General features: G+C 42.0%; 1 protein-coding gene across 5 annotated transcripts in view; it reads left to right on the top strand.

The window, feature by feature from the left end:
• The first annotated feature begins 8,528 nt into the window (after nt 1–8,528).
• LOC137602442 (spermatogenesis-associated protein 13-like) overlaps nt 8,529–22,300 on the top strand; it is a 48,713-nt gene continuing 34,941 nt past the window's right edge. For 3 of the 5 annotated variants that reach the window (XM_068325155.1, XM_068325152.1, XM_068325156.1), the window contains exons 1-5: nt 8,529–8,772; nt 9,866–11,542; nt 12,621–12,995; nt 13,742–13,868; nt 13,968–14,071. In XM_068325155.1, the coding sequence (XP_068181256.1) occupies nt 9,950–11,542; nt 12,621–12,995; nt 13,742–13,868; nt 13,968–14,071 (2,199 nt within the window). In that variant the 5' untranslated portion in view covers nt 8,529–8,772; nt 9,866–9,949. The remainder of the gene's footprint in view (nt 8,773–9,865; nt 11,543–12,620; nt 12,996–13,741; nt 13,869–13,967; nt 14,072–22,300) is intronic. The other 2 variants (XM_068325154.1, XM_068325157.1) reach the window with 2 other exon arrangements.

Below are 22,300 nucleotides of genomic sequence, written 5' to 3'. Positions count from 1 at the left end.
TGCGTTCTTTGTCTCCAGTTAGAAACCCATTTACAAATTATGATTGTCAATTTATCAATATGTCAATAGACAGAAGACATCCCAGTAAGCTATTTATCCCTTTAGCCATTTATTAATCAAACATGTCAAATGCGCTTTGTTTCTTTTTTTCTATTTCTCTGTTTTTTTTCATTGTATTTTAAATCAAGTGAAATACCTTCACAGTCGAGACAAATAGTTCAACCAAGAATTTTAAAATATCATTAGAAATATTGATGGGCAGTTTTTACTATTTCCTCACATTTCAGGCTTGAGAATGAACAAGCTGACTGGAAGTTTGATTGTTTAACTGATGATGGAAATAATGGTTGGCTGCAGCCGCTACTTAAAATGATGCGAAATAAAAAACTGACACATAAGTCAGTGGAATTTTTAAATGGTGGATAAACGATCACCTATTATCGAAACAGCACATTATTTTCTACTAATCAATTGATCAGCTAATTAGTTAGTTCACTACTTGCTGCACCACTTAAATTATTTAATCAATGACAAGGAATCAGTTATTTTAATGTATTCCAATGCTTGATACATCCTTGGATCAAATTTAAATCCATCATTGATCAGTTGATATATTTCAATATAGATTAGGGAAATGTATTTGTGACTTGGTGTTTTTATATGTCGCTTCATGACATAACCATCTGAGGACCGAGGCAGTAACAATAAACTGTACAGATGGGAAATACATGGGATTGTACTTGTGTATATCCAATGGAAACATAAAAGAAACTACTGAGTGGCCTTGATAGCAATCGACAGTTTACAATGGGCCTGGGGGAAGATGACACACTAGAGAAGTGGAGACACAAGTGTTTTGATTAGTAATACTAATTATCTTCAGACCGTTAGCAAAGAAGAGAGAGCATTAAGTTAAATGGCCTGATGCAAATTCTCTTTCTCTCAGCAACATAAATAGATGGTTGATGAATCAGATCATCTCTTTCTTATTTCTTTTCCCTCAGTCTCTAAATGCATGTCTCCTCAGAAGAGAACAAAATCAGCTGAGATCCTGTTCATTACAGGGAAACTAGACTTTAAATAGTTCTACTATTAGACATATCCGAACACACAGCTTCACTACAGACACACACACACACACACACACACACACGCACGCACACACACACACACACAGACACACACACACAAGTCTTAGCAGTCCAGCTCTGCTGTCACACTTAGATGATAATTATAGTATATATTGTCACAGTGGATGCATTCTGACAAAACACAAACACGCCATATGTGGATTGGCCAGTTTAACAGGCTGAGGATAAATCAACATTTAGTGCGCACCAACGCTGGGGAAATATTTATCCTGGAGGACAAACGATGTGTGTGACAAAGCAGCCATATTGGGAGAAGTAAATAAGGCAGATTAACCGTTCTGGTGTACTGATGGCGTTGTGTTCCCAGACATGTTCTGGTAGGACAGATGGCGGCAGTGAGACATGCAACCCTCATTGTTATCATCAAGGGTTGGGCTAATCCACATTAGACTTAATAAAATGAAAATAAAGTGTGAGAGGAACGCTTGATTACCTATCGAGCAAAGACCTAAGATAAGAATTAATTTAACACAACCTCATTTTGAGGGATGATCAGCTTCTTTCAGCCTCTGGTCTTTGAAATCACCGACACCATTCAGGTGGACAAAACCTTTTCACCTCTTTTTTCAGCATTATGCAGGCGTTTAAAGCCTCTCTCTCGCTGTTTGCTTTACCTCGTCGATCATATCCCGCCATCAAATTGCGTGTGTCTGTTTTTTCCGTCGAGCAAGTCAGTCATATATTGATCCATCAGTCCGTCGGTAAGGTCTAGCCAGTCGAAGGAAAGGTCAGAAAACGCACTCCATATTCCCTTTCAGTAGCAAACCTCTGCAAGTCACCCACATGTGGTGTATTATCAATCTTGATGAAAATACATGGGGCAATCTTTCATCTAACCTAACTGAGAAATGTCATCTCACTTGGTCTTTCCCTTCAACTGAAGCTGTTTGTGTTTGTCATCTTGGAAACTATTAGCTGTCATAAGCAGAGTGTTCTTTGAGGGATTATCAGAAGGAGTTTAATATGTTCAAGTGATATTTAACTTTTAAGCATTCCTCTCACAAAATTTTCACTGACTCGCAATGTTATACTTTTTAGAGAGTCGAAAATGCACGATAAAAACAGATTTATTTATTTTTTTGCAAAGTGAATATCATATATTTCCCATTAGAAATAAGTGACATGTAATGTTTCAAATTCTAACAGCATTTAGCTTCCGGCAAAGATCAGACTGTGACACTGAAACACAGATCAGTGGAGAACTCTCCAGGGAGAATCCATTTCTCATGTCACTCCCGATAATAATAACACATGCATGCTTCCAGATGTAAAAAATGTAGAGATAATGCATTTATTTTCTCTTTTTTCAAGTTTCTCACTCTTTCTGTCTATATACAGAACATATAAGGGATACTTTATTCACATATGCATTGTTACTGTGTTTCTCTGCTTGTTTACACTGCATAGTTGATGTGGAAGGACATTGCAATTACAATGATTATTGCCATAAAAACAATCTATGTGTATATTCACACACCAGACGGAGCCATTTAAATGAATCTATTTCCTTTGCAGATAATCGATTCTCCTTCTGTCATGGTGGATGCTGTCTGATTTCCATGCTGTGTAATATGGTTTTATTTTCTAGCTTATCTCAGTTGCCTCTATCTCATCTGCTCTCGGTTCCTTCAGCACTGCTCTCTCTCTCACTCTCTCTTTCTCTCACCACCAGCAGAGAAATGATGGTAATTGGCCATTTTAGGCTTGGACAGCTGCTTACATGAAAGCAAATGTGGCATCAGCTTGGAGTGCTGGGCTCTAACCTCTTCAACAGTTTTCTAACTAATAACAAGAATACCCTTATTTCCTCACATATTCTTTTCTTTCAATAAGTGTGCAAAAATAAATTAGTGTGCAGGTAAACTGGATAAACATATGTGGACCATGCAGACACACATCACTATCGATACTGATTCCACCTCTAGAATGTTTGGAACCAAGAGCCGACGCATGTCTCCCTTATAGAGATTTAAAATCCTCTTATCTTGCCTCTGAAGGCCTTTAAGCAAGGACGATGTGCTTCACTGAATAACAAATGAGAAGGCTCTTTACTTGTAGCTTTTAATTCAAGCAAAGTCGTTGCCTTACTTGTATCAATTTGGTATTCTTGTTTTCTTGTTGTATTAATTGGTCAACACAAAACTATACTTTGTGAATTTCTTCTCTGACTGGGCCTCACCTTTAATCCTTTAAGCAAATGAAATAATCTCAAAGTGTTTCTGTGGAAAATCATACAACTGAATAGAACAATTTCACTATTCTGCAGTCCAACCAGAGGCTTGGTACCTTCTCCCAGAGATCCAATCGATTCGTGTAGCTTTAATCACATCTAACTTCTACGGTAGCCACATCTCAGAGGATTAATTCTTTACCTTCACACCAAAGCACTCTTTGGCCTGTGGTACATTTCTTGAAAAAAATATATCTACAGTATGGTCACAGATTCAGCAGTATGACCATGATGCATTGATTGACACATGGCCAAAAGGCTGAGTCCCAACAGAGGGGATTACTGCTGATACATATGACTGGCTGCTCCTATGGAATCACTGCATTTGTAACTACACCTTCATTACAGAGAAGAGCCTATGGCCTTTGGGTATATTAATAATCCAACTCAAGTTAGGCGCATAACAGCCACAGCCCTTTACCAGGTTGAGTAGAAGTTTCTTATTGAACCTATCAAACAGTGATCAATAATTCAATGAGAGGCTGAAAAAAGTGTTGGAACTCCAATAGTTAATTTAAATTCTCATAGTGGCTTCACTTCATTATTTTAGATCAATTTCTCCGGTTTCACTCTATTAGTTTGAGTCCCCTGAAACTAGGATTTGCCTGTGTGGTATTATTCCTGAAATAGACAATATTCTCAAATGTATCTGATTTTTAATAATAACGGATTGTTTTATAATCTAGTTCCGCCACAAGAAACGTGTGTTCTTTCAAAGAGCTATAGTGCCATCATGTGACTGACGCCTCTAACTGCATACAGGTTCACACAGTTTCATACAATGTTCGAAGTAATTACAGTCACAGTGACGAACAAGTATACATAGTCAGATACATGGCATTTTAGATCATACAAGTACCTGCTGCTAACTTTTAGTAAATAAGTCAAATTTTGCGATTTCATTATTTTCAAAGTCTGATGATAAAGCGATTCAATTTTTTAATTTAATAGGCAACATATCTTTGCCTTTGTAGTCTAAAAATAGCAGTAACAATATTAAATGTACTGCTGATTGATTTCTGTAAATCAATAATTTGGTTTTGTCTGAGTCAGACTTTTGCATTCTCCCACAATGATAAGATGGACGAGATGCATGGGGTCTTCAAACTACAGCGTGGAAAAGAATCCACAGTGGGGAAATAAAGATGGAGAGGGACAGAAGTAGGGAATCCATCAAGTGATTGGTGATAGGCCTTATATATGAGACTATCGGTCCATCGCCATTAAAAGACTGGGTGTTCCATCTACTATTTTCACAACCTAACTAGCACAGAGGACACTAACCAGAGACAATGATATAGTCAGAGGTCAACATTCATCAAAGAGATAAAACAGACAACTCTAAAAGGACTTCCTCACTGATGAATCAGTGAGCTGAATGCTAGTTTACCATAAATCAGGCTACCAATTACGTACCACATTGTCTTAGAATACACAGGATAATCAAGAATGTTTTATCTGCTTTTGTTTCTCAGTTAAATACTCCTCCTGTGCTGGCGATGATCCCAACCTTTATCACACCATCCCCTGGGTTTTGCCAGTCAGAGATTTTGCTTTCTGAAGAAGTGGAATTGTTCAGATGAGAGGAAACTGCGTTTCTGTGTGCCAAGGCTGCTTTTCTCTCACTGCTCCTGACCCACAAACACAGACAGTCCAAGTTCAGGGAAGCCAAAAGGCTGCATGGCAAGACACAGAGACAGATAAACAACCACTCTGATCAGAAGTGGGGCACAGAACATCTGCACTATCATACTTTGTGTTGATGAAAGTAAGCTTCACTAAGACCAAACATATTACGAAACAAACCCATACATAGCAATACAGTAGGTCAAAATGTGATAATTTTTCTGTTATATGCAAGTGTTGTATATTAAGATGTTCTTTCCAGAGTGCTGATTGTGATTTGAATTCCTAAAAAATCTACAGTTTCCTCCCTTGCTTTGGAACAGGAAGTAGAACAGTGGTTGTCTTCCGCTCGTCTTGTTTAATGGAACCCCCCTTCCTGTTTTCAGATTCATCCTGATAATGGCTTAAAAGTCCCCAGCTGAACACTCTCTCTCTCTCTCTCTCACACACACACACACACACACACACGCACGCACGCACGCACACACACACACACACACACACACACACACACTGTCCTGTCCGTCTCATTCTTCCTCTCTCTCTCCTTCTAAACTTCTAAGATGGCTTCCAGACTAGACTAGTAGTGAGACTCTCCCCCCAACAACTAAATTCAGGCTTCTTCCACACATTCCAGGTGACCATGTGGGGGCCATGTGAGTGGATGATGGCATGTGTGTGTGTGTGTGTGTGTGTGTGTGTGTGTGTGTGTGTGTGTGTGTGTGTGTGTGTGTGTGTGTGTGTGTGTGTGTGTGTGTGTGTGTGTGTGTGTGTGTGTGTGTGTGTGTGTTCATGTGTGTGAGAGTTGAGATAGATTGATTATCCATGAACTGATTGCCATTAAGATCAAAGTGTGCGTGAGCTGCAAGGATTTGCTGAAAAACGTATGCGTGTGGTTTTGAAGGGATACCTCCATGTGCAGCCAGGCCAGAGAAGTATTCAGGTCATTGAGGAGGGAATGTCAGGAATGCCGGTGTAAGACAAACTCTATTCTGCCACTGGAGGCAGCAGCTACCTGGCATATTTTGTACCAAAAGTGGGCAGAAATGTTCACCTTTGTAGCAGGGTGCAACACACTCTAATATGCCAGGGTTTGAGTAGTTTTATTCATGCATACTAACATGCTAATGGAGTCATTAGCATGTCTTGTCCAGCTACCACATCCTAGCAGCCTAGGCCAATCTAAAGGCGTGTAGTAACATTATACAAATCCACAGTCTTTCAGCCGCGCCGTTCTCAAGCACCTGCACTTAAAACACAATTTGACTGAACTCCCATCTGTTCTCACACAAATTATACCTCCCCAATCCAGTTCCCAGGTTTCAGTAAGCCTTCCATTTGATATCACAACATATCTACCCCCTCCCCCCCCATCCCTCCTCCTCTTCCTCCTCCTCTCTCTCCCTGTCTGGTTGGCTTTTTCACAGCAGCCTGTTTTCACTCAGCAGCTTTGACAAAGACTGGTGAAATAATTACAGCTGGGCCTAAACCCAACAAGTGTTTGTCTCCAGTAATCTCCACCGATCCCACCAGTAGGGACCGTGTCATAGGAAGAGGAGGAAGAGGTCGATTGTTCTGAAAATGAGAGGCCAATGACATCATTTCAAAGGGCTCTGTTTGGAGTATTCAACACTCATAGTGCTCGCAGTAAGCAGGTTCCAAATTCAACTTGCTGCAATGTACACACTCACCAAATGTCAACAAATCTCATCAATTCAGTCACAGGCCAAGCTGATAGGGAGCCAATAAATCTCTCCACTGTCGTCCTCCACTCGTCACCCCTGTTCTCTTTTCCCCTCATGCTTTCTGTTCATACACAATGCTCTTTTGATGAGTTTATTTTGTAAAGATAAGAACTCAATTTTTACATCTGTACAGGCCACATCTGAGCCGAGATGTTTGGTTTGCTTGAGAACTTTTGAGCCAGGATGTCGCAATGTGGGACAACAGGATGTGAGGAAGTGAGCGAGTAACAGAGGGGATGGGAAGAAATGAGGGGTGGGAGCAAAGGAGGGGGAAAATTGTTTAAGTCAGTGTAACATTATGAGGAAATCTGAGTGCGAACACACAACTGGCAAAACATTCAATCTGAATAGAGAACCAAGGTAGACACAGACTGCAACATCCCGCGACACCCCTGAATTCAAAATTTTACTCTCACCTACTTGCATAGGTATAAGATCAAAGATAGTGCTCTGAACTACTGTCATTGATCAAAGCACTAGCTTTGATCAATGGTCATACACTGACCTTCTCCCTAGTCTTTCTGACTTATTCGGTTCCTGAGTGTACAAAAGTTGAAGTTTGACCTTGACCTAGCTTTTTCAAGGTCAAGGACATCATCTCATTTTCATCCTCTATGCTGCCCGAGTAATGTGCTTTTTGTTTCATCTTTCGATCTGCAACAGTTGCAAAGATATTTGGTGGACTAACAAACAAACAAACGAACACTGACAATTACAATACATCACCACTTTGAAACAAGATGTAATAACTATGTATTCAAAAATAGAATAGAACCTATTAGGTCTACAAATGGACTAGGCCTCTCAGAAGAGAAGTCAGTTGATGACGATGATGATGATGATGATGATGATGATGATGATGGTGGTGATGATGATGATGGTGATGATGTAACTCACAGTGACAGTTGTGGATGAATTATGAGGGAAGGTGACGTAAATCACCACGTTGCTGCTACTACTACTACCTACAATTTCAAGTGCTTCAAGTTGCTCTGGGGACCGGCTCCTCGTGCAGGCGGGGGAAGCGTGGACACATAGAGATATTTACATACAGTCTGACAGACTTCCTGGCATTGTCAGCCTGAGTGCGTTGATTTCAGATCCACTCCTTCCTGTGCAGAAGGGAGAATGCCATGCAATGACAATAGGCCCAAAACAGGACAAAGAGGAAACGTTTAAATTTAGGCCCCTTCTTCCACCATCTCCTCTTTCACGGCAATGGAACTCTGGAGCCTGTTTAGTTTTTGTGAATTCCTTCAGTTCCCCCCTTAAGCACCCTCTCCCCCATTGTGTCATTTCAATAGAAGGATTTTTGCATTCAACAGAAATCCCGAAGGAGGATCAGCGGAGTGAGACCAGAGTTCAGTCAATCACTTGTGTTCACTTATGTTCCTTTTAGAAATGATAAGTGCTTCCTTATAAACCCATCTAACATTAGGATAAAAAAAAGAGGAACTCTAGGTGGGCCTGTGCATAAAATCAAATGTTACTACAGCTGTGGAGAATAGTTTAGTTATAATGAAATGAGGCATAAAAAAAGAATTAAAAACCATAAACAACATTAATGCAGATCTTGTATAGCTATTAAAGGCTAATGTATGTGACTACAACTTGAATTAACAGTGATTTTACGAACGTGTGTGTGTGTGTGTGTGTGTGTGTGTGTGTGTTTGTGTGTGTGTGTTTGTGTGTGTGTGTATGCGGGGCGCGTGTGTGCGCGCGCGAGCGAGCGTCTCCGTCCGCACGAGCTTTATCACCATCAGAGCGTCGGCGTCTGCAGGAGCGCGCAGGGCAAGAGTTCACCGGTCTGTCGTTAAGTCGGGGAGTTTCTCTCTGTTTGGTGATAACCGGCACACTTTGGCAGCGGGACCCGCTCCCATCAGAACTTGTTTAACTCCGGGATGTGAGTCCAGCCCGGCAGAAGTCCTCCGGAGACGTTCAAGCCGGTTAAAAGGCTGCGCTTCCGTTCACTTGGAGCGAACAGCGACGACGATGCTCTTGTAACCGATGATGTTTTCTGGTGAGTTATAACTCCTTAATTCAACTTTTAGGAGATTGACCTGGTTCCTATGTTTCGCTTTTAGAGAAATTTGAAGTTCCAAAAGTTTTTGAGAGGAGTTTGAACTCGAAAGGAAGTCTTGAAGGAAGCGCTAGCTAACCCGAATTAGTCAAATTAACGTTCCTGTCAGTTTTAATGACGACATAAACGTTAAGCTAGCTGTTAGAGTCAACCGGGACCAAAAACACATAATAGAAGCAAAATAGTTGCTTTGATTGTGTTATTTAGGCTTTAAACCATAAAAATGACTCGGTATTAATAGTCGAGTGCGTTTAAAAGGCATTTGATATTTAAACGTAAAATTAAATGCCTTTTTAGGGTGTTTGGAGGCTGTTTGTCAGCTGCCGTCAGTACGTTAACTTCTCTCCTTTAATATTTGAACGTAAAATTATTTAATAGCTTATCAGTGAAAAACTTTGTAATTGAATGTGTGACTTTCTGCAAAAAAGGGGAATCTAAAATGAAACGTCATTGGTGATAATCAAAGAAAAACTTGTAATACTGACAGCTCTGATTACATTAAAGGGATTATTAACGTGGTTAGTGTAGCTGTAGCCCAGCATCATCATCTTCCTCCTCCTCCCCCTCCTCCTCCTCCTCCTCAGAACGAGTCTATCTGAGCTCTGGTGATGTCACTGTTTCAACAGGCCTGAAATAACCAGACATGTGTTTCTATGACAACACAGCCTCCTGGTTTAAACGGTGGATGGGGACCGTGTCTCAAATAATTACTTTGGAAAATGTGGACCAGATATGAGGGCTGGTTGTGTTTGTTACGGATGGTACGAACACTCCGGTCTTCTGATCACAAAATGAGATCTCTAAGGCTTTCACTGTGTTTTAGGGCTTAACAAGCATTACATATTTATCACCACTAAATCTTGTTGTGTCGAGAAAAATATACGTGACCCTCCACTGAGAATGGTAGATATGATATGTTTATCGTGTGCATCTAAAGGCAGTCTGAGCAGGTTAAGACAGAATAGGCATGACTTCAAAAGACTGGATGTCAGTTTAATGTCATACCCCTGAATAAAAATGTTTTTCCCTGCAGGTACTCCAGAGAGTGAGAGAGAGTGAGAGCCCTGAGACATGATGTACATTGGAGCTGATAGCTGACACTGTAGAATGAGAGAGGATGGAGCAGACAGACAGCCCTGCCCCAGAGAGCATCACCCCTAATGGGTTTGTCAACCGAGTTTTTAATGTGTCCCTGGATTTAGAAAATGAGACCAGCAGTGTTTGTATTCAAGAAACTGGGCCAGGGCCTGCAGAGGGGCTGGGAGAAACCCAGGCTGCCTCTCCTCTGACCCCTGTCAAGGACAGACAGGAGGTCAACCGGAGGCTCCGTGCCACTGGGGGCATCTGGAAGATCTTGAACCGAAAGAGAGCTGTCACGGAGCTAGAGCGCAGACCCCACTCTATGATCCTGCCTGGAGAGGCATCCATCCCTAAACTCTCATTTGCCGACAAAGTTCGCTCCTTCAAGAAGCTTAAGTCTCCTTCAGTGTTCAGAGGGAAGACTGGGAAATTTTCCTCTGCCAAATTCAGTAGTTCCTTGGAAAATGAGGAATCTTTCTGCCGCGACATTGGCACTCCTCAGCAGGCCAGCAGGGGCACACTTAAACATCGTGGCAAGAGGCATTCTTATGCTGGCTACACAGCGGAATTTGACTGCTCTTTCGAAAACATTGACCTCACGGCTCCTGTAGACAGCCATCAGCCTATTGGAACAGCAGAAGCTGTGACTCAGAATGGTTTTAAAACACCAGAAAGAGTTTGCTATACTAAAAGAATCCAGAACAGTTCAACTAACTGCAACAAAACGGTTTCAGGCTATGAAGAACTGAGCATTAAAGGTAGCCCATGTACCCACCACGTTAGAGGAAGGAGGCGCAAAGATGTGTGGAGTTACCTGAGAAGGATTTCGCTTTTAGGGAGATCCAATCATGTCTTCTCAGAAAGGAGTTTTGACTCTGAGCCCCACTCTTTGGACAAAACCATGGACTCTGACTATGGTTCTGTGGAATTTGAGAGTGTGAAAGACTTTCAGCCACCACTTCAAAAACAATCGAACAATAAGGGACACTTCGGTGGGCTTTTCAAGTTTTTTAACAGTGTAGCAGAGACAGCGAGAAAATGGCGAACAACATCACACTCCTTTTCTCCTCCAGAGGGAGAAAGGACTCACATGAACTCCCCTGGGGCTCCTCAGTGCTCAGTGGACAACATCCACAGTGTATCCCTGACACTCCACATTGATGGACTTTCAAAGTCCCTGACTATTCCATCATTACCAGAGACTGCTGAATCATCACACTCAAATAGCTTAGAGAATGAGGTTGCCGCGCCTGTTACAGGTGAACGGTCCCCTAAGGTGGACCCAAATGTATGTAGGACATTGCAAGCTGTCAATGGCTATAAAAGCTCTGACGGCACAGAAAAACATACAGACAGAGAGACAAATCACACGTCATCAGCCTTTGTGGAGAAACACATTCCCGATATACCAAAAACGGAGTCAAAAGGAGAAGCAGGGTTCAACAAGGAGCCATTGAACTGTGTCTGCCAGGAGGAAAAAGAAAAACAGACAGGAAATGAGCAGGATTCCAGTGATGCTCCACCTGACTCCCACCACAAACAGGAAGTGAATGTCCAATCACAACAAGGTGATAAAGAGAGCCCAACCAATGGTGTACCAGAGTCAGATTCCACAGAGGAAATATTTAAGGTATGTAAATTTAAATACGTAATAAACTGTATTCAAGCAACCACTGGGTTCAAAATTATTTTGTAAATTATGCGAGTAATTTGTGATGCTTAACCACAATCAGGTGTTATTTGTCATGCATCCATGCCATAACCACATTCCATTGCATTCTTTTTACACATCATTAACATTACCAAAGGCATGCATCATCTAATCACTGCTCAAAATAGAATTTATTTAATTGTTAACTATAGCTTTTCTTTTACTTTTTGAATTCATGAACAGCAGACCATAATATAAATAGAACCAGAACTGGATCATAGGTATCCTAGGTGTGGTTCATTAGCTCTCAGTGAGGAACAAAACATTGACATCACCCCCCTGTGAGGACATGATATGGGCACCTACTCTACAGTTGTCCTTTTGCCCCATCTGTTGGAGAGAGGAGGAAACAGTCAGTAATAATAGTGGTGGACAGCATCATCATGGAGGAGTTTGTCCTGAGCCAGGAAAGAAATAGTGTGCAAGGAAACCCTATTTCCTATCAAGCTGGCAGTGTGTGACTGCTGCAGTCCTGGAGCTGTGTGACGTTTCAGCTTCATGACGGCACCCTTCCCTTCTCACTCCAGTGGAGGCATTAGTCATCTCACTCCTAGTCACATCAGCGAGTCAGGACATGTTAGCCCCAACTCATAATGATAAAATGAGATTTGACATCTCAGTACTCAGCACACTTTCATAATGGTTTATTCTTCAATGACAAGGGCTATATGGATCCCTGTATTTTGGCAAGTGTGTTAATCTGTTGTTGTGCTAAAATTTTCGAGGTATAATCATCTCAGAATTGCACCTTTTTATCAGCTATTTATAAATTCAATTTACTTGTCTATTACATTTTTTGCTATTATTTCTCTGAAATTTAACTGCATTTACAGGTCACTCTTGAATTGGGAATTGGGAACATGTGCCCATGTATTGATTTTTTTTCAATAGCATATGAGATATATTATTGAGCTACTGTATATCATTGATGTTTTTTGATTTTATAGCAACATTCTTCCCAATTCCCTGCACAATAAATGTATTGTTTAACCTTTAGCCGGGCCAAACTGCTGAGTATTTGTGCCAATCACAGCTGTGTGAGCAGATTGCCAGCCAGACAGGCTGCAGTGTACGACAGCCGGGCTCGGCCGTGCCCCACTCTAGCACAGAGAAGACCTTTGTACCTAACAAGCCCACGCGCCCTCGTCCTCGACCAGCCTCAGCTGTACTGGACCTGTGGAGACCCAACCCTGACCGAGATTTCTACAGCCATTATAGTGAAGTTGGCTCACTATGCCGACGGAGACCAAGGCCTGCTCCCCTCATGCAACATTCTCCAGGGCAAAGACGGATGGCTGCCCGCTCCAGGCCTTGCTCCTTCATAGAGACCAGTGTTACTAAGGAGATGCAGTCCCCGGAGGTGCACCACAGAGTAAGATGTCAAATGACAAACACAGGCATTTGTGCACGGTTTTGCAGAAAGCACATTGGTTAAGCAGCCTCATAAAAATCTATATATTATGTAAATATTATAATGAGTTATTATCCTGATGCTGAAGAAAATATGGTAAGAGGGTGCAGCCTCATGTGAGTCTTCAACGAGTACCTTTTAAATATAGCCAAAGCCCATAATGAATCAAACATACACTACAAAAATTGAAGAGCAGCCTAGTACTAACCCAGTATTTATACACCATTCACTGTTAGCTGCAACAATGCATGTACGTGCTGACCCATTTATACAGGCCTGTATTTCTGGATACTGCTTTCACTTCCCTCTCTTTCTCTTTTTCTCCCTCCTGGCCTTCCTTTCTGCTTCTTTCTTTGCGGCTTCTTTCTCTCTCCCTTGCCCTCAGTCTTTCTCTGTGGTCAATTTTCTGCCTCATTGCTTCCATAAGCTCTACCTTTCGTTGCCCTAACTCAAAGTCAGTTCATTTTAACCGGCCGCTTGGCATGATGTATCATCTCTCATGGTTGTGAACACTAGCCACTGCACCAGAATAGTCTTGCTGAATGTGAACTTTTCTGTCAAAAAGGGGGACAAGGCAGTGAGGAAGATTTTTTTTGTGTACGAAGGACAGAGAAATGTGTGTTTTCAAACTTGGTTGTGTGAGTGTGTTCATAAAGGTTACTCTGTATGGAATATAATAGTTGCCCTAACTACTGAGTACCCTGTAGGCCTTGTCTCGACCCCTGGGTGTGTCACCCCTGGAGCCCCCACTCAGGATATCTCTCCAACGCTGTCGATCTCTGCCGCTACCCCCCAACACTCTCACCGCCTTGGCACTACTCCTGCCTCAGTCAGGTACTTTTATTTTTATTTTGCAGCAATATGCAGAGTGTTGATTGATATGTATCTTGTCAGTTTGATTTTCTTGTGCCTGTGTATGTGTTTGTCTTCCAGACATGGGTCAGTCATCTTCAGTGCGTCTGAGGTCTGGAGACTCCGGCAGCTGCCGAAGAAAGAGGCTGTTAAGGCCTGGTTCAGAACCACTGCAAGTCAATGTTGTGAGTCAAACACACAGAAATAAAAGCATCACCTTTAGTCATCTTTCAAAGCTTTGTGAGTGATTTATGAAACCTCTCTATGTACAGATATATAAAAACCACAATACGTGTTATACTGTATGGTCAGTGTTTCATAGTGTAGTGAAGGAACTGATCCATGACAAGGTGGTGATCATGTAGAATAATGTCATCCAATACTCTTAATCTGTTACTCATCTGGTGTTGGGCGCTTGCCTTTCAGATGTTTTGCAGTCTGTCGAGACTGGAAGCTGACAAAGGAGTAGAATATCACAGTCGTAAAGGAATGCCATTAAGGCTTTCTCATATAACTGGTGTGCTGCAATCGATGAGGATTGTAATGTGTCTTTGTCAGTTGTGTAAAATAAGCTTCAGAATACATCAGAGTAATACTACACAGGAAGAAAACTCAGGCATTTTAGAATCAGTGCTTTGATGTGTGAGTGGCCTCAGGGGGATTCTATTGGAAGGAGAAGCAGTTTCCTGATGGGGTAGTGACCATTTCTGAGGCTGCGTCCAACATGCATACATCCACCATCGCATATTTAACACTAATTATGTTATCATGTGATCATACTGAATTTAACATGTGCAGTGTCCTCCATTCAAGTTCCTTCAACTCTTTCATTTTTATTCTTTCAAAATGCTGTTTGAAAACACGTCACATTAAAAAAATATAAACGTGTTTTTTTCGTGAGCGTAATGAGCTCAGCTTCACTGCAATAGACTTTAATTTAAATTATTTACAAGGAGTCAGGGAGGATTAGCCACAACATTTATAGTTCAATAAATTGTTCATTTTGGTTATATTGGATATGGTGTCTACTCCATGTCTAACTGTGAAATTAGGACTTTCAGTCCTGGGACTTATTTACACTGAAATCTAACGAACTGTGTCTTTGATGGGGTAATACTACTGCATTTAGGCATTGATTATATCTTTCTTTTCCTCTAAATAGTGTTTGTGAGCTATTGCACGTTGTTGCCATGACACTCGCTGGCTCCTGTTCATCTCCTTGCTTCTATCTTTAGGCTTCCTTTTTAAGGGTAAGCTAAATAGAGAAAGTGTGTGGGTGAGAGAGAGAAAAAGGGGTGGGAGAAAAACCAAGACGGGAAGAAAGATGCACCCTTTGTAAGTGTACTTTTGTGTTGTGACCCTGGTGTCGAACGTGGACTCACATCACTTGAAATGTCTTGTGTGTTTACATTACCCAGGAAGTTAATCTATATTGCCACTCGAAGGTTGTGAATTGCGACTACATCCTGACTCTCAGATGCATACATGGTGCATATAAATACTGTACGCACATTATTATACAACATGGCAACATAGCTGATCATCATGTGGATGTATGATGATTGAACAATAAAACTGCATTACTGTCTTTCCATGTAAATCCTGCTTTGTTTACGTGCTACAGATCTCATGTTAGGATTGTGTCTGATCTTTGTGTTTCAGTGCAGTTTGTTTTACAATCTTCCTGTTAGCTTGACTACTGGAACCTACAGGCTAGAGAAAACATTCTCACTGCAGTGGATTAGTTGCTAATGCTGACGCCTCTCTTCTCCTTTTCATTTAAATGGATTTCTCCCCCAGTTTCCTCTCTCCTCTCCTCTCCTCTCCTCTCCTCTCCTCTCCTCTCCTCTCCTCTCCTCTCCTCTCCTCTCCTCTCCTCCCCTCCCCTCCCCTCCCCTACCCTCCCCTCCCCTCGCCTCGCCTCGCCTCCCCTCCCCTCCCCTCCCCTCTCCTCTCCTCTCTCCTCTTCCTCTTCCTCTTCTCTCCTCTTAAAAAGTATTTAGCAGTGTCAGTCTTTGTTACTTTCCATGCAAATGAGAGGACAGTATCATGTGTGTTACTAATGCTGCGCTTGAAGCTGTGCTTATCACAAAGTGGACCTGTCTTATTAAGGACTTCACACAGATTAAGAATTTCAGCAGACATCTTATATGATTAAGTTTCAGCTAACCATATCTGGTCAAAAGCATATTATGCAATCCCATCTATTTATTATGAATCCATGAGTCAGCAGACAGAGGCTTGTTGGGAAAATAGGGCAGTAAGGACGAATTGTTGAAACTTAAATTTACATTTAGGAACTATCAGCCGAAATGGGAATTTATCTACATGCTCATTGTTTCTTGTTATTGATCCGCTCTCTGTTATACACCCTCTTCACCATACACACATGTAAACACTTCACATGCTCTACTGAAGTTTTTTTGAATTCATCTGTCTGGACATATGAGTCATTGCAGCGACAACCTCGATTGGTAAGGAATGGATAGCACTAGCTAGTGATGTGTCTGATATATCACTCAGTCTGTGTGCGATATTTGCTTTAACTTGGACTTAACTTAATAGAGCTGTGAGACAAACCATGGGAAAAGGTCATCCTGAAAATAGCTGCATGTGTGTCAAGTCCGAACTCTGAGCCACAGGCAACCCAGAATCTTTTTATTGGTGTTTATTCAGCATTGTTTCCTTGCCAATGTACAGGCACACATCTGCTGTGACCTACTGCAGCCACCAGCTAATACAGTTTTGCAGGATGCAGTGTGCTCTGATTAATAGTAGAGCCATTGAATCTGAGCAGGTGTTGTGTCTAAGCCTCCTTAGGCTGTTTCTTCCACAGAATGTGTTGTAGCTGTATGAAAACACTGCATGCTTATGTGGTGTGTTTTTGATTTTATGTGTGTTAGCAACACAGCTAAGCAACACAGCTAAGCTCTGGGCCCTTTGTCTTATGTAACTGTTGAGAGGGTTTACTTTGCTCCCTACAAAAGGAGGAACAGTTATGTGTCTTAAATCTCCCTGGTGTATCCTGTATGACAGTATCTTCACATCTGTGTATTGCCAGATCACGCTTTACTGTCATGTACAGATTTGTTCAGGACTTTTTTTTGGTGTACATTTTGGTGTAAAACTCTCAGGGTCAATATTTTTATTTTAATCATTTTATTCTGCTTCCTTTGGTATATATTGAGAGTTTGCTTTAGTAATGTCACGACATACTTTAGTTATGAGACTAAAGTCATTGCTGGATAACAAGCCAAAGGCACTCTAGTGCTTGTTATCCAGCATCGGTTTTCCCAAGCTGCTTGGGTGATTTTACCCATAGTCATTGGTTTCTGCCGTTTGTATAATACTATATTTATTTTCATGGCTCTTTGACAGGTGTATATTTGGGTAAAGACATTTTCTGGTCTGAAGTCAACACATAGGAATGCCACCTTGTCTTTGGTAATATGATAATCCCTTATTATTGGACAGCTCTACCTTAGAGCTGAAGAGCCACAGGATGAGCGTGTTCATACATGGAATTATCATCCATCCAGACTGAGCCTCGTGTAACTGGACAGTTCATGGCATTAATAATACGTCTCCGCAGACACCTTGAGTGATCACTTGTGACCGCATGCTCTTTATGTAAATATGTTCATAAAACATGGGGATCAGGAGGACACAATATATTCAAATAGGAAAGAATACAGAAACGCTATGCTCATTCATTGTGAGCCATCAATGACTTAATTGAAGGTTTAATTCTGTTAATTAGCAAGTTGTATAATTAACAGAATATTAATATCCCCGTAAAGCCTGAATGATGAAATAATTTAAATTGTTAGTGGACCTTTTAAAAAAATTGTCAGAAAAGTACATTTCAATATAAATTTGCATATTCATTCATTCATCGTCAACCGCTTCATCCACTGTGGTGGATCGCGAGGGGCTGGAGCCTATCCCAGCTGAGGGCGTGAGGCAGGGGAAACTCCGGGCGCAACACCAGTGCAATGCGGAGCCACACAGACACAGACAAACACGCATGCACACACTCACACCTAAAGTCAATTTGGAACGGCCAATTAACCTGAAGCGCATGTTTTTGAAGGTGGGAGGAAGCCGGAGAACCTGGAGAGAACCCACGCAGACACGGAGAGAACATGCAAACTCCGCACAGAGCGGGACTCAAACTCGTAACCGCGGCGACACTGCTATCCACTACACCACCATGCTGTATATGTTTAATTTGCTATATTTTTTGCAACATCCAGAATTTTTGTTCATGCAGAATGCAAGGGCATGTGTCTGCTTGTACTGCATATGTCTGGTTTTGAGGGAAAAAATCCTATGATGTAAAAGTTTCATAAAGCCAAAAGTCTCGACAACAACTATGCTACCCCACATGCATTATCTTGAGTCCAAATGGTGCATACGCTGTCTACACAGCTCATTTATCTCTAATTATTTTAATGTTTTATGGCTATATTTGTTATATCAGCATTTAAAAGCTCACACTTGATTTGATGGAAGGACAGAAACGACCAACATAGAATATTCAGGTGTTTGCTATCATCAAGAACATTTACAGTACTTCACATCTAAAGATGTCACGGGGGTAGGGGTTTGGACCCAAATGCAGAACACCAAAGAGACCAGTTTTGTCCATACCTTTAATCAAAAACAAACAACTACACGGGCAAGATGCAAACCAGACTCAGGCAGACCAAGGCAGAAAAACAAAACAGACTTACAGGACCAAACTTCGGAAAAACAAACCAGCACCGGCTGTGACAAAACCCCTGGCTTAAAAAGCCTCAAGGACAGTAACACCAAATAATGTTCAGGTGTGCACGATCAGAACGGGGGTGTGGATGAGCTTCAGGTGTGGAGCCGTGTCTCCACCCACCAGCTTGGCCTCTCCCTGCCACACACCAGCACTGCCACGTCGAACTGTTGCAAAAGATGGTTTTGGTCTTGTTTCCTGTTTGAGTAGATTTTAGCAATCCTCCAAGTGAGCTACATATAATAATACAGGCTTGATTAGTTGCTAAGAATGATGTCATTAACTGATAACTGCTCTTCATTGTCAATACCAGATGGCACATCGTTTTACACTTTGGTACTTTTGAAACTTGTTTGTAGCCTGTGGTTTGTGGAAATCTGTATGAGATTAATACATATCCACAAGTCTACAATGTACTGTACCTCTCTGCGTCCCGTGGCTCTACCCGGGTGCAGCATCCTGCCATTGGTGTGACATCAGCGTGCAGCTCTGGCTCCTCTGTTCATTGGTGAATTGTGATTCAACTTTGAATGTTCATGCTGCTCTATCTGTACTGGAGTTTATAAATGTTTCTCTTGTTCAATTAATAGAATCATTTGAGTATCCTCACCATTTATTTTTTTATTTGTCTTTTTGTTTTTATTTTATAAAAAAGACAGTAATAAATCTCCAATCCCTGTTTTTTTTTTATTTTTAGCAAATGTTAAAACTTCTGCTGTGATGTAAATATACATTAATTGAGTGTGTACACCTTGAACAAAATAAACAGCTCCAGCTCTGGTCACTTTGTGTCTGCCCTAAAGTAATGAGACAGAAGCCAATTGCCTGTGCAGTGTTCTGCTAGTTAGAATGTATCCTGCAGGCCTCTGTGGAACATGGGCTAGATTTTTCTGGCAGCTGCCACTTCTTGTGTATATTATTTAGCTTAACTTTACATCTGACCTCACTGACTCCCTGCTATAATACATACACCATGACATCACAGAAAGCCCTCCATCACATTCACATATAATGCAACCCCTCCCTCATTGTACTTGATTCTCTTCCTCCTCTCCCTCTGCCTCCCTTCCCAAGCTGAAAACTCATTTCCATCTCTGTTTTCTTCTTTAAACAGATTTTTTTCTCCCCAGCTGTTTTTCCTTCTCCTCCCTTACCTTGATTCTCCCTCTACTCACTATCTTTTCTCCAGGCACTGAAAACCATTCCCCTGACCTGTTGTGTGTGTGAGTATTTGTGTGTATGAGCCTCTTAAGTGCACCATGTCTGTGTGCAATCATATATTTTAAATGGAAAGATGTTAGTTAATGTTTCTGCACTATATCAGGTGAAGCATATAAGATTCTTTGATATACTGTACAGTATGTATATACATATATATACACTGCTCAAAAAAATTAGAGGGTAATAAGTAGGTGATGCATTAGTAACAAAATGATGCCACATAATTTGATAGAAATGAAAATGATCAACCTATAGAGGGGGAATCAAAGACACCCCAAAAATGAAAGTCAAAAAATGATGCCCAAAAGTGGTCCATTTTTCCAAAATGTAATTGTAGCAACTCACAATGATTATCAGTAGCTTGTGTGGCCCCCACATGCTTGTACGCATGCCTGACAACGTTGGGGCATGATCCTAATGAGACGACGGATGGTGTCCCGAGGGGATCTCCTCCCAGATTTGGACCAGGGAATCACTGAGCTCCTGGACAATGGCTTTAGGTCAGGTGAACGTGGGGGCCTGTCAATGGTATCAATTCCTTCATCCTCCAGGAACTTCCTGCATACTCTAGCCACATGAGGTCGGGCATTGTCATGGACCAGGAGAAACAGGCTCAATGAGGGTAGCCTGAGGGCCTGACGTCCTGTAGTTCCTGTCGGAACCCAGGTACCACTGCACCAGTGTATGTTCTGGCAATGGGCCCAAGGATTTCATCCCGTTACCTTATAGCAGTCAGAGTGCCATTATCTAACCTGTAGAGGTCTGTGCGTCCTGCCAGAGATATGCCTCCCCAGAACATCAGTGACCCACCACCAAACCGGTCATGCTGAATGATATTGCAGGCAGCATAACGTTCTCCATGGAATCTCCAGACCCTTTCATGTCTGTCACATGTACTCAGGTTGAACCTGCTCTCATGGGTGAAGAGCACTGAGCACCAGTGGCGTAGTTAACAATTCTGGTGTTCTATGGCAAATGCCACAGTCAAGCTCTACAGGGCTGGGCAGTGAGCACAGGACCCACTACAGGACGTCGGGCCCTCAGGCTACCCTCATGGAGCGTGTTTCTGATTGTTTGGTCAGAAACATTCACACCAGTGGCCTGCTGGAGGTCATTTTGGGCTCTGGCAGTACTCATCCTGTTCCTTCTTGCACAAAGGAGCAGATACCCATCCTGCTGAGGGTTTAAGGACCTTCTATGGCCCTGTTCAGCTCTCCTGGAGAAACTACCTGTCTCCTGGAATCTCCAGGAGACACACTCTTGACACTGAAGGAGTTGGACAACATGTGTAACCTCTGTAGCGCACAGGTACTGCACCAAAAATATGCAGTGCGCACTCGTGCATTCCCGCATCAACACTCGCAACTTCATCTCATCGCGGATTTTTAGTAGGTAGTCACGTGATACCGTGCATGCATTCTATTGGCTGACGGCATCCGGAAGTGTGCTATATTCTGTGAGCCTTGGAACGCAATGCACTTCCATGAGACACAAAAGTACTTTAAACAGTTGATAAAAGTGTGAGAAAAGGTAATACAGATAGAAGATGGTTTAATATCAGTATGGGGAGGGTCATAAACGTTTAAATTACTCATGTATTATTCGTGTGTGGTTCCTGGAATGCATTAGCTGCGAGTAACGACAGTGCACTGTATACAATAATCCCTCGCACATGTGCATATCAAACATGCATGGCTTCACCTCATTGCGGACTTTTAGTAGGTAGTCACATGATACCGTACGCGCATTCTATTGGCTGACGGCATCCGGAAGTGCTATATCGTAGTTTGTTGCCATATCGTGGAATTTCATTTTTGCGCATTAACTGCCACAGCAGCGTAAGTAGCTGCAACTACCTGCTCCGCGGCTCCCGCCGCCGGACCCCCCACGGGCACAGCTGCCTGCCCCACGGCAGGCGACAGCCAGCACTCATCCTCACCCTTCGGGCAGTTACGAATGAGATATCCCTCCCATCCGCACTTGAAACATTTCATTCCCTCACTGGTGACATAAACCGTGCAGTCACAAGTTGTAAACGTGAGTGTGAAATTCAGCTCTTCATCGAACCGATTAGGGATCATTGTAACTTGTCTCTGGAAGGAGTAACATGCCTGAGTGGTATTGCCGATAGGACTCAGTTGTTGTCATTTTTGTTCTTAGAGCTTCTTGTATTAGCAGGTCTCTCAGGTGTTTCTTTAGCAATTTTCTTCGCTTTATTTGTTCTTGTCTCATTTTTTTTCCTTTTAAGAGCGTTTTTTAATAATTCCTTGTCTATCACAATATCATCATCTTCCTCGTCCTTCTCTAGCAGAGACTCTACCACACTGGCGGCTGTCTCTCTGGCCCCTTCAAGCTTCATCAGATCACTTTGTCCATCCTTTGTGCTGTTATACGTGCCCTTCTGGCTATTCTGTGGCTCACGGTT

Source organism: Antennarius striatus, chromosome 10 (assembly GCF_040054535.1).
Source record: "Antennarius striatus isolate MH-2024 chromosome 10, ASM4005453v1, whole genome shotgun sequence".
NCBI lineage: Eukaryota > Metazoa > Chordata > Actinopteri > Lophiiformes > Antennariidae > Antennarius > Antennarius striatus.
The sequence above is the reverse complement of the archived record's forward strand: the minus strand, read 5'-3'. Positions and strand labels throughout refer to the sequence as shown.